General features: G+C 41.5%; 1 protein-coding gene and 1 non-coding gene across 3 annotated transcripts in view; one reads left to right on the top strand and one right to left on the bottom strand.

Moving 5' to 3' along the window:
* Positions 1 to 1,212: 1,212 nt before the first annotated feature.
* On the bottom strand, positions 1,213 to 1,285 carry trnaa-agc. The gene has a single exon. It is a non-coding gene; the product is annotated as a tRNA-Ala (tRNA).
* A 393-nt stretch (positions 1,286 to 1,678) lies between these two features.
* Positions 1,679 to 12,512, top strand: part of hlcs (holocarboxylase synthetase (biotin-(proprionyl-CoA-carboxylase (ATP-hydrolysing)) ligase)) — a 36,369-nt gene continuing 25,535 nt past the window's right edge. Inside the window, exons 1-5 of one of the 2 annotated variants that reach the window (XM_034890515.1) lie at positions 1,679 to 2,110; positions 3,190 to 3,330; positions 5,638 to 5,800; positions 6,973 to 7,994; positions 8,579 to 8,761. In XM_034890515.1, the coding sequence (XP_034746406.1) occupies positions 1,823 to 2,110; positions 3,190 to 3,330; positions 5,638 to 5,800; positions 6,973 to 7,994; positions 8,579 to 8,761 (1,797 nt within the window). In that variant the 5' untranslated portion in view covers positions 1,679 to 1,822. The remainder of the gene's footprint in view (positions 2,111 to 3,189; positions 3,331 to 5,637; positions 5,801 to 6,972; positions 7,995 to 8,578; positions 8,762 to 12,512) is intronic. The other variant, XM_034890516.1, reaches the window with a different exon arrangement.

The following is a 12,512-nucleotide window of genomic DNA, read 5'->3' as shown; positions in this document are numbered from 1 at the left end:
GTGCAAACCTGTGGTAGCCTGTGATGTAGAATTTAAGCCATTCCAATTATCTACTAGTCACATGCTGAAAAAAATGGTGAGCTAACAATGTTTGTGCAACAGAATATTAACTTTTATCTGGTCTTATAAAATCATACAGCTTTCAGCTCTTCTCCCAGCTCCACACAGCTTTCTAACACTGCAGGTAATGCTGTCAATTTTAAAGTCCGGCCTAACCTTAAATACACAGGCTAACCTTGATTACAAATGCAGCATTTGAGTAAAACAATGTGTTACATCTTCATGTACATTGTACATTAATGTTTAATGTATTTGTAGGGCTACATTTTGCTGACTTTCAGATTTGATGATGCACACAAAGATGAACATGGCTGATGAAAGACTAGAAGCCAAAGTTCCACATGTTGGCCTCCCTGAATTCTTGGAGGGCAGGAGAGCAGCGTGAAGGACGGTAGCAGGACGGTCTGCAGCTGGAGCCGTGCACATCCCAGGAGGCGTCCAGGGAGTTTGAAGACATCTGCAGGACAAGCAGTTCTTCCAGCAAGATTAAATTACAATTTTTCAGTTTGCGAGGGAATTAGTTTATTGTAAATGCACGTATATATATTGTTGTATATTATTATATTGGTGTGTGTGTGTATATGTGTATATCATGTATGCACACATAATTTGTTGCTTGATTTTATTTTCTTTCTTTGTTTAGTTACTATTTTGTGAATGGAAACGGGTGGTTGTGGCATACCCAAGCATACGGATGGATTCATATGTAAGGTAACTATTTAGTTATATAGCTAATAGCTATTTGTATTATAATATGTTATTCTTTCTATACATTAAATGCCTGATATGACAAGGTTGGGTTGGTGTGAAACAGCTGAATGCTAATTAAGGCTAGTCAGTTGAAACAATCTGGCTGCAGAGTATACATAAACTAAAACTTAATTGTTTTCAGAAGATTGTTTTAACTTTTTTCAAACCCAACACTATCCTTAAACTGATTTGATCACCCAGTGTTCTGGCTTATATGAGTTCGAGGTTGGTTGGGTGTTGGAGTGCTTTGCTCCAGAGCACCTGGCAGTGACTAGGGGGTGCAGTGGTATCTCCCCAGCCACCAATCCACATTCCGTACTTTGGTCCGTATGTGGACTTGAATCCTCCGATTCCCAACCCAACTCCTTATGAACTGAGCTGCTGGCACCCCTAAAAATGTTTTGGAGGATGCGGGCATCGATCCCGCTACCTCTCGCATGCTAAGCGAGCGCTCTACCATTTGAGCTAATCCCCCGTTCTTGAACCCAGCACATATTGTATGTAACATTTCAAAAGAAACCTCTTTGACTTTGCTTTCAAGACAGAATTTCTCAAATTAACCAGATCTTTTGCCAGTTCATTTCTCCATTGATTAAAGCCCAAGAGAATCTTCCTGAGGGCAGAGTTCCCATACAATTCCTGATGTGTTTATTTGAATAACAATTCTTTGTAATAACTCCCTCGAGGAATATACCACTACTAAACGGGTTGATCACTGACATAGACAATTGAAGAAGGGCTGACCCATAGACCGTTAATATTAATATCAATGTAATAAATAAAGTCTCTGGGCTTGCCCCTTGCATAGACAGACAGTACATGAACCACCAATGAACGACCCCAGCAGGTGGCGGTAATGCGCCTTAAAGCTTGCTACTTCCCGCTTTTAAATACATTAGACGAAATGACGTAGCAGTTAGCTTGACAGGCAATTTCGGCAGTAGGCTACTGTTGTGACCGCTGTGGACGTCAATTAGGGCCACGATGGCACCCTTCGTGTATACTGGTTAAGATGTTAATAACGTTGTGCTACGTCTATCTGTGGGTGCGCTTTCACAAGTGCTACTCGGTGCTGATCCGCAACAGCCTGTCCAGACTGAACAGCAGCAGCTTCAGCTTCAGCTTCACCGTGTGCTCCAGCCCGGCCTCAGCAGCAGCCACAGCAGCGCCGACGGGACGCCACACAGCCGCCGCCGCCGCCACCGCCGCCGCCCCCCGGAGGCAGCCCAGCCCGGACCAATTCGAGGACAGCGTCTTCCTTCAGCTGGGAAACAAGGCTGTCTATGTCACGGAGCCTCAGGTTGGAACTTGAGCTAACGTTTAAATGATATTTCCCATGTAAACGCTGTCTGGGCCTTTCCCAGCCTTGTTTACATTTCTCATTTATCTCCAGAACTGCTCCCGAATTCAGACAGCAAATCAGATCTTTACTTAAGCCAAAAGTATAACATTAGAATATACTTAAAGTACTCAACTTTGTGAGTTGTCCATAAGAAAATTACAAAAAAAGTCAAACCAACCCGCAGTGTTTGGTTGGTACTGTAAGGCTTTCCATACCTAGCCCTATAAAGCACACATTTAAGTGAAAGGTACACTCCAGTCCTCCTTTTTGAGACTCCTCTTGGATTTGAAGACTTAACTTTATATGACATGTGAAGGCCTATTAACCCATGTTGTCCTCTGGTCAAAGTGACCCGTTTTCATATGTCAGTGTTCTTTTTAATTAACCAAAATAACATGATTGATTCCACACAATGCTCTTTGGCAAGTACAAATCTCTACTTTCATTAATAATGGGATGTCTTATTCAAACTTTGAAGTGGTTTTGAAATAGTATTGAGTATAGTTGACAAATTCCAGTCTGGGATTATCCATCAATATACATAAATTGCTTCAATTGTAGTCTAAATAATTCCTAATGTTTGCTTTTCTAACTCAAACATTAGGTATAATTTCCTATAAATGGTTTATTGACCATAAATTCCAAAAATTACTGTAAAACTAAAGTTAGTGTTACGTAGTGTTCAACGTCAAAAAAGTGATAAATATTGCAGACCTTTTACTTGCATTCAGCCATTTAGTCATTCCACATTACTGATGATTATTTATCAAAAATCTCATTGTGTAAATATTTGGCAAAAGCACCAATTCTCAACCCTAAAATATCGTAATGAGGTATTTGGTTCTAAAAAATTGTGATATTTGTATTTCCTTCATATTGCCCGGCCCTACTTCTACATAGTGTTCCATATGACTTGATGTCTTTCTATGCCTTTGGTCAAAGTGTGTAATAACTCCTGTCACTAACTGCTAATCAATGTGTAACAGCCTTGTAGTGTGTGAAGTTATTCTTTCCTGTGCTGTCTGTGCTGTCCCCAGGCATGTGACGACCTCAGCAAATGGACCGTGCTGTTGGGGTCCTCTCTGCTTTGTGGTCCACGAATAGAGAATATTTCATTCATCATAGAAGCTACAGGACACAGAGTGGGCTACCATTCTCCTCACACATCAAATAAGAAAGTAGGCATCACACATTGCTTAACAAGTAATATTCTCACAACAATCATTCATACAGGCAGACGATGTGCAGCAGCGCCCTCTATGGTCACAGTTTGTGTTTGGTCACAGCTTTCGGTGCAACACCGGCATCCAAGTCGTACCTTTGCTGGCAAAGCATCCGGGCTCTCAATATCCTCTTTAAATGCCTCTCGATAATAACGAGTCCTTGCATTAACCGTCTGTTTAGAATGTCTCTGTAACTCATTCCCAGCCTAAAATACAATTCAATGAAAACCATCTCATCCGTGAATGCACCTTTTAGCTTGCTCTGGGTACTCTGTTTTCCCCACACAGGTATAGCAGAACTTGTAGTTAGACTACATCGTTATTCCCAAACACTATTTTGTGCCTACAAATTAGCAATTTCGTTTTATCTTTTTTTTCCGAAGTCATGTCTTGGGCTCCGTATTCCCTAAAAATAGAAGCAGTTATTTTATGACTTAATATTCTGGCATGTTTGTTTTTGTTTTGTAAACCACTAACCATGGCCTTTGCTCGGGAGCACACCTGTAATTTTGCAGCATTTTGTAGCACTTTCCAGCAGGGCTTTTCTCCCTTTTAATGCGCTCCCTCTGTCCTTCACTTTCTCACCTTCTCTCTTTCCATTATTTCCTCCACACAGTTCAGACATACACATCTATGCGCTAAAATGGTGTGTTTCTGCCCTGTGTTGTTCTTGCTTTGATTTACCAATTTCCACACTGGCCTAACACTCTGTGCTGATTAGCTGACTAGGTGCTACCTGCTCTTTTAATCTGTGTATACATATGTTTTTACGTCATGCAAGTCCCTTTGCGATTATAATAATTGCAGTTCTATTCAAATTTATTGTTAAATATTGATGCTTGTGCATTAACTCTGGACCCACATGTTTGAATATTAAACTTGGTAAACTATGTTGTTTGCAATAATAAATGTGAAACCTTCATATACATTGTATTTATATTTTCTCCATTTGGAATTTTTACAATTTTCTAATTGTCCAAAGATAAGATAAGATCTTCACTAACCCCCAGTGGGAATTATGTTGTTGCAGCAGAACAATAGAAAGAACAGATATAAATACAGATGGGTATAGAAAGTAACAGAAATAAATAAGAAGTAAAAAAAAGAAAACTAAAATAGAATGAAAAAACTAGTTGTGCAGCTGTAACCTGAAAACTGCGGCACATCGTCCTGATTTCTACTTTGCAACTGGAAGTTTGGGAACCTTCATCAACAACTCTGTCCTGCTCTGACGTAGTACTGGTTTTAGCTTTGAGACACTTAATGTCTTATCATAGAGTTTTGTGTGAGAGGTCAGTTGAAAAAAATGACACTGCCCTGCAAAATCCTACCCTTCGTGAAGGTTGCCATCTTTGTTCAGACTGTTCATTTAACGTCGGACCTATTTTTGAGGCTGGAATTTTTGAGGTTGTTGATCAATTATATTTTTTTGTGACGAAATCACATTTTTAAATTTAAATTTTAAAGGAAAGGAGACAAAACAACACACGCCGAAACAGACACACACATAAACAGACACACACAGACCGACACAAGACAGGGGACCAATCCCATGCGCAGGTTGAGGTAAAGGCTGTAGCACAAAGAGTCAGCGAAGCTGCGCCAAGTGTCCAGGGTCCTTTCCAGCGCTCCGATCATTAATTATTTAATAATTAATCTGCTTTTATTTAGTGTGTTTGACATTCACTATAGTAAGACATGCTCATGAACAACAGTTCACATGCATTTCTAAATCAGTGTTATGTGCTTGTGGCAATTTCCTAATCCAATTCTGAGAACAAGGAACGTGACAAACATCTCTTACAGTATTGTCAAACCTTTGTTGCTCCGAGCGCGGTACACAAGCCAAAGTTTGTATTATGCACGCCCGTGGGACGCCGTTCTTTCTCTTCATACCTTGGCTTGGTCCTCCCCCTCTGGTGAGGGCTGTTTCTTTCTTCCCAGTCGGAGGTGAGGGTCTTCTGATCACATCTAGGTTGGAATGTCCTTCTAGCAAATGCACTCAGGTCTAGATTCACTCAGTCAAAGGTTACAATGATTAATGAATCAGCATGATCAAATACAAGACAAGTTGCATCTGGCCAAATGGGATTTCATTACAGCATGATCAGAGACTTTCCCTCACACTTCTAACCACCTAGTTGCTCTGTACAAATCTCTCCTGAGAGAGATGTTTGTGTAGCAGCCAGACATAATAAGCTCTGTGGATCGGTTCTGGGTGTCCACTAACCAAATTACTAACGATATGTGTGTTGTGTGCAGGTGCTGAAGTGGTCTGATTACTGTCTTCCTCTGGCCTGTAGCCCTGGCCAGCCATTCCGGGCTGTAGCTCAGGCCAGTGTAGATAACTTCAGTCGTCTGGGGGTGGCTTTTATCGAGGATCGCCTTCAGCTGGACAATGGACTTTTGCCTTCAAAGATAATCCGTAAGTTGCCTTTGATTACTTTTCCTGTTTCCCTTTATTGTATTTGATTCTATTTTGTGTTAATTTATCTCTTTGGCATGCACATTTCAGTGATTTTATTTTGCATTATGTTCTATTTTGTGAAGCTAATTAACTAAAACAATCAGTTCACCAGCATGGGTGAGCCGTAACAAACTTTATTTCTTATTTTAGTCTTTATTTCATCTACATTATGCAATAGGCCACTCGTAGTGGCAATGCACAGAGCATCACCACCAAGTCTATAGTTCTGGTTTTACAGCCAACAAACTCCACTCTTATTAACCTTGTTCACAACACACAGCTGTTTTCAGTAAAAAAAAGCTCTGATACTCTACCTATTTAACACCAAACATCAGACCAACATAGTTAGACTAGCTGGTGAACCTAGTGAAGTTTTTAGCAGCTAAAGAGCTAGATATTTTTGTCATGAGTCGGTGGGAACTTGAATATTGAACTTGTATTCATCGTGACTGCAAATGAATGCTAACGCTATCTGGTAAATGTGCAGGACAGCTGGTTAATAAAGTTTAAATATCAACTTTGTAAGGCAGGTGTTGAGGACCCCAATGGAAATAAGTCCTGGACTTTATTGTGTTTTTATCCTCGATTGTATTGGATGTCTTTTCCTGTGTAAGGAATTCTTAATGTGGTTAAATCAAAAAGATGAAGAAAGAAGAAAGAGCTTTTGTGCTCCTAATTGGCCAAAAGAAATCACTTAAGAGCAGATAAGAAAAACCTTTATTTGTCCCACGGTGGGGAAATTGCGGTTTGCAACAGCAGAGATAAGACAACAGATAGGTGTACAAAATATAGCAAACAGTATTATACAATAAATTACACATGACTTATTAAATTGCACTTTGAAAATTGCCCAAATGAAAATGTTTGCAAAGTTGTAATGATAATGGCACATGGGAAACAGGATATTATTGCACAGTCAACCATGTTTGTCGTACAGTCTGACGGCCGCTGGAAGGAAAGATCTGCGGGATCTCTCCTTGACACCAATATAGTTTGAAATATTTTCATACGTAATTTACTATTATGTTTAGTTTATAAAGGCCTTGTTAACAGAAATTCTTGTCTGTACTTGTGATGTTTACAAAATGTCTTTACTCACATTTTTGTAAATGTTTGTGACTTTCCCATAGCTGTCCTCCTCCAGCAATCCACTCTCAGTGAGCTGTTGGCGAAGCAGTGTCCAAAGACTGAGACGTCATCACTCTGTCTCTGTGGCCCCCAGTCTGGAGAGGGTGTTGCTGAGCCGTTGCGTTGTCGGCTGTCCCCTAATCACCAGCACTTGCAGTGCCGTAAGGGCAGCCTCCTCCTCACCCCGGAGCTAAAGAGGAGGTTAGGGGAGCGGCGAGGGTCAGAGCCGGTCCGTGGCACCAAGGATCCGGGAGCTGTTTGCGACTCGGAGGACCATTCCCTAGGGAATCATCACCACATGGAGGGCCACAAACATCACCTCCATCTGTCCAGCTGCCACGAATGCTTGGAGCTGGAGAACAGCACCATCCTCTCTGTCAAATATGCCTCAGCTGAGAACATTCCAGACCTTCCCAATGATAACTCAGTCGGGCTTGATAGTGGAGATGAGACTCTGGATGATGTTGAAGGGTTTTCTGGGCAAGGTGGTGGATTTGACTGTAAAAGCAAACCGCCAAACATTCTGCTGTACACGGGTGGTTGCCCGGAGCGTTTTGAGGCGCTTCGTCAGCTTTTATCCGAGTGTATAAACATGGAAAACAACATAATATATCCCCTCCAACCACAGCAGGCTCTGAGCGACCCTTGGCTGGACAACACCCGGCTCCTGGTACTGGCAGAGGAGGAAACCCTTACCCCCCAACTTCAGACCCGTTTCCTCACCTACCTGAGCCAGGGTGGCAGGGTCCTGGGGTTAGCCTCCACCCTGTGCCCTGCAGGCCTCTGTCTGAAAGTCAGGGAGAGGCAGCGTGGGAAGGTCAGCAGGCTGAGCTTCACCAGGGAGGACAGCACCGAGCTGGAACTGAGCGTGTTGGCGAGTGGGATGGTCTACATCAGGGATACTCAGGGAGGAGGGGAGGTGGAGCTCTGGGGGGAGCTGAAAGGGGACATCCCTCATCAGAGGGACATGGTTATAGTCAGGGTAACCCACAGAGGGGATGACGGCGAAGCTGTCCTCTGTCAGGTAAAGACGTATGGCATTATTATTATTATTATTATTTGTCTCATACTCAAACAGATCAGCGGCCAATTTTTTAGGTGCACCTGTAAACTCTTTTTGTAATTAATTTTTTTTAATTGAAGGAATTGCAAAATACACGTTACATCAATCAGTACATTTTCCTTAATTTTCTTAATTTTTAGTAAACAGGAACAAGATTACCTTTCCCATACCCCTCTTGGCAGCTAGTGGGTTCACACAACCAACAAAAAAAAAGTTAAAAAAAAAGAGAAAGGAATGCTAATAATGTACATTCTTACAGCTATGCATCAAAATGACCCTTTTTTCCTTCCCTTAAGAAAAAAGTAAACATACTGTACATAGAAAAATGTAAAAACAGAAACAGAGAGAAGAAGTAGCATTAAAACAATTGATTTCACACAAACTTCCACAGACTCACACTAACTACCCTTGCATACGCATAATTTTCCGGTTTTTGCTCTTCTTCCGAAAAAGACAATATTCTGACTAAGCTGTTTACATGGTGAATGAAAATGAATATTCCCCTCATATATAATATAGACATGCTGTATGTTCCATGTCTGCAGGCCCACCTGGAAATAGCTCCTGACTCAGAGCAGAACTTGACATCAGAAGGTTTTGATGAACTGAAGGTCAGCAATGCCCTGCGTTTTGAGGTCTTGACAGAGATCCTCACCTCGCTGGGCCTCAACTGTGAGCAAAACCAGACTCCAGCCCCCAGCCCAGTCCACCTGCTGGCCACCTCTCAGGTAAGACCCACACTGCTCATCTGTCGGTAGCAGTCATGCAATAGATTTGTCTGTGACTCTCCTGGATTTTCTTAGTCACGCCATGTCCTAACTAACACGGCTCAATGTTCCCTGCAACATCAAGTACACAGACATAAGTAGAGGTGCCTTGATACAACTTTTCTGTAATGTTGATAGTCTATCTTTATTCCCAATAATGCAAAAATACCCCCAAAAAAATATTTTTACATTTCTACTGACATTTTGCCCCTGCCGCAGAACAAAAATATTTTCGTCCATCATTATTATTATTATTATTATATAGGGCTGTCAAAATGATGATTGAATATGCCTTTTTTTTTTTAAGATAACTTTTTGGGGCATTCTAGGCCAACTGAAGTCATGAAAGGGGAGGTAGAATGGGAATGACATGCAGCAAAGGGCCGGAGTGGAACCTGTGGCCGCTGCTTCGAGGATAACACCTCTATATATATGGACGCGCTCTCCAACCAGCCCCCCAGGCACGCCAAATATTCCTTCTAAAAAATGTCCTTATGTCCATAAGAGGGCGAACAATAACAATGGGAGACATAGCTATGTGTATTGGTATGGTGCCGGTCCTTACCAACACGAGTTGCAGAATCTCGTTGACTCTCCAGAGTCATAGACATTAGACATTAGACATTTTCTTTGGCGTCCGGCATCTTCTTCTTCACTCTCGTTTTTTTTACTTCTGATCATCAGCAGCCTGATAGAAACGTCATCAACACACCGACTCGCTCGCTGTGAAACCCGGGCCCACCTGAAAAAACATGCAGGTCCCACAATATTTGACAATACAGTTTTATATTCGCATGCCTGTTTATTTCTTTACTATTTGAATTTAGAGTATATATTAACAGCCTGAGAAACCACATACATACATACATGCATACATACATACATACATACATACATACATACATACATACATACATACATACATACATACATACATACATACATACATACACACACCCCCCCAGATTGTTTTTATTAAAGTTAATTGTATGAGCGACAGCACACATATGCTGCATTCTACACGTGGAAACAATTTGGCTTCCTAAATGTATGCAAATATATGAGCATATATGCAGCCGGCTCCCAGCAGGTCTGTTTACAGAGGGCCAATACAAACGTGAGGGCAATAAATCAGTCTTTGATCAGCCATCACAGTGACTGACTGCATAGAGTGCCGCTCACTTTGGGTACCATACGGCTAGATTCGGTCTAAAAGGCGGTCTAATTAATAAAAAGCTAAAAGACTATTTTTGGACTGATTGGGGAAAAACAGGGATTTAAAGTGTATGGGTACAATGTGTATCTAATCTAAATTCTAATTTTCAAGACGGATTCAACAAGGACTTGTTCTTATGTACAGATATGTCTTTTGTAAAATACTTGTGTTGGACGTGTAAGAAAATAACAATGGCAACATTTTCAGGATTGAGCATGTTTGTCAGGGTGTTTGTCATGGAGTTGGAGTTCAAGAAGAGCCACTAGGGGGAGTCGGAGGTCTAGGTTGCTAAAACACTGGAATCAAGGACCGGAGTCAGTCTTCAGGGCAAGCCTTCCAATGGCTGGTGTCAGTGATGGGAGGTGTCCTGTCTGGGCACGGAGCCCGGGCCTTCCTTTAAAAAAAAATAGTATTATTGTAGTAATATTGGTAGTAGTTGTATGTTTTGGCTTCATTGTTGTATATTTGGATTGGTGTGCGGCCTTTGACCTTGCTGCCCCGGCCACTACCCCCCCACGCCAACCCCTCCCCAGTTGAAGCCCCAACAAGAAGCGGGCTTATGGAAATTGGGGGCTGCAGAATTGTTTCCAGATTGTTGTGTAGGTGGAGGAGGAGCGCTGGTAGCTGTGTACCTCGACATGTGTGTAGAATGGCCTCTCTGCTCCTGGTGCACTACGCTCGGGTTGTTTCCAGTAGCTTTCATTCAGTCCTAAAGTTGTCAGGTTGTTTTGTCAATTGATGTTTTGGTCTTGAGTGGTGTTAAGTATGAGTGGTGGAGGTTTCCATATGTGTTGGAGGTTTCCATACGTGCTTGTTGTCAGGCATTGCCACTCACTCGCAGCAAGTTGGACACTCTTTACCTAAAGAAGTAGAATTTTACGCATTTGTTCCCATTCATGTGCCAAAAATACGTTGAAATCAAAGTATTTGGAGCCCAAAAATCTAATCTCTGCAATCTTTGATGATTTTGAATGTTATATAAATATTATAAAAAAATAAATAAGTTTTGGACTGTTGATCAGTCCAAACAATGTTACCAAAAATAATGTTCTAATAACAGACATTAGAACATTAATGATTATTTTAATACTTAGTTGACCAAATGATTAAAAATAAGCCACAGATTAGCAATAATACTGGTGCAATAATATATAGTTGGTACTGGATATAATAAATTGTTTTGCTGAAGGTCTTCTTCTTGTGTCCAGGTGAAACTGTGCCAGTTTTTTTTTTTTTTTTTAACTATATCTTTGGCTGACAGACACATTATTACAGTATTACATTCTTTGAACAATCAAAAAGTAAAAGAAGGAAGAGTGATGTAATAACCACTCAACATAACTGGACTGTATAACATGACATGTTCATATTCTGAACAACACATTGACATGGGCAATATTATCAGCTAATTGTATTATTATTATTATTTTTGTGTAAACACATTGGCTGATGAGTAACAAGACATGTCAGAACAACATTGTGAGAGACACTGTATACACATGTAGATATTATGAAGCAGATTAGAATTAGATCATGTAATACCCATGGAGAATGATGGCCATTCAACTGGCACTATCTCCTGAAACAATATGCATACATCTCACTTGGGTCATTTTCTGTCTCTCCTTTAAGGGTAGGAAACGGGTCAGTTGTGTAGTTTTAAAGGTGTGTGGGGCCAGGGTAACATACACCGCACTTGATTGTGCCACTGCAACAGCTGTGAGGCTGAGGCACTCTGCCGTAGTCGGTCTAGTAGCAGGACTTCTCGCAGGTGATGACAACCCTCTCTAGCACACACTAATGCATTCAGTGTGGTGGTGATCAGTGCGGCTGCCTTCAATCACTGCTCAGTGGGTGTTCCTGTTCTCTGCCGTGAGGTGGTAAATCACCATTTGCCTCTCTCTGGAAATTAAGTGGGTTCTTGAGTCAAATAGAATCAGGACTGGAATGGATTAGAAAAGCTCTCTCTTTAACAAAATAAAGACTTGTTGTGTGCCAAAGCTGGTTAGAGTTGATAGTTGATAGATTTTTTTTAGTTACAGTTATCAATAGACAGTAAATTTGACAGTGTGAGCATCCCTATGGAAGCCCAGTATTTATGTTAAATAATGTTTGGGCCTATAAGGGCCTGCAGGCTGTGCTGTCATAAGTCTAATGTAAATAGACTGTGTTTATATAGCGCTTGTACGTAGTACAGGAACCGTTCACCATTCATACACCTGCTCAATTGATTTACACACACTTGTGCTCCGATGGCGCACCATCGGGAGCATTATCGGGGCTCAGCGTCTTGCCCAAGGACACTTCAACATGGGACTGCAGGGCCAGGGAGCAAACCGCCGACCTTCCGATTGGTAGGCGACCTCGCCACCAACGTCAGCTACAGCCACCCACGATAAGATGGGACCCACAACAGCCGACTCCATTCTCTAGCCTTGACCTAACTTAACGTTAAGCTGCCTTTAACTCCTACTCTCAGCCAAGCAAAGAGCAGAT

Source organism: Etheostoma cragini, chromosome 13 (genome assembly GCF_013103735.1).
Source record: "Etheostoma cragini isolate CJK2018 chromosome 13, CSU_Ecrag_1.0, whole genome shotgun sequence".
In the NCBI taxonomy this organism is placed as follows: Eukaryota; Metazoa; Chordata; class Actinopteri; order Perciformes; family Percidae; genus Etheostoma; species Etheostoma cragini.
This window is presented reverse-complemented; position numbering and strand designations above follow the sequence as displayed.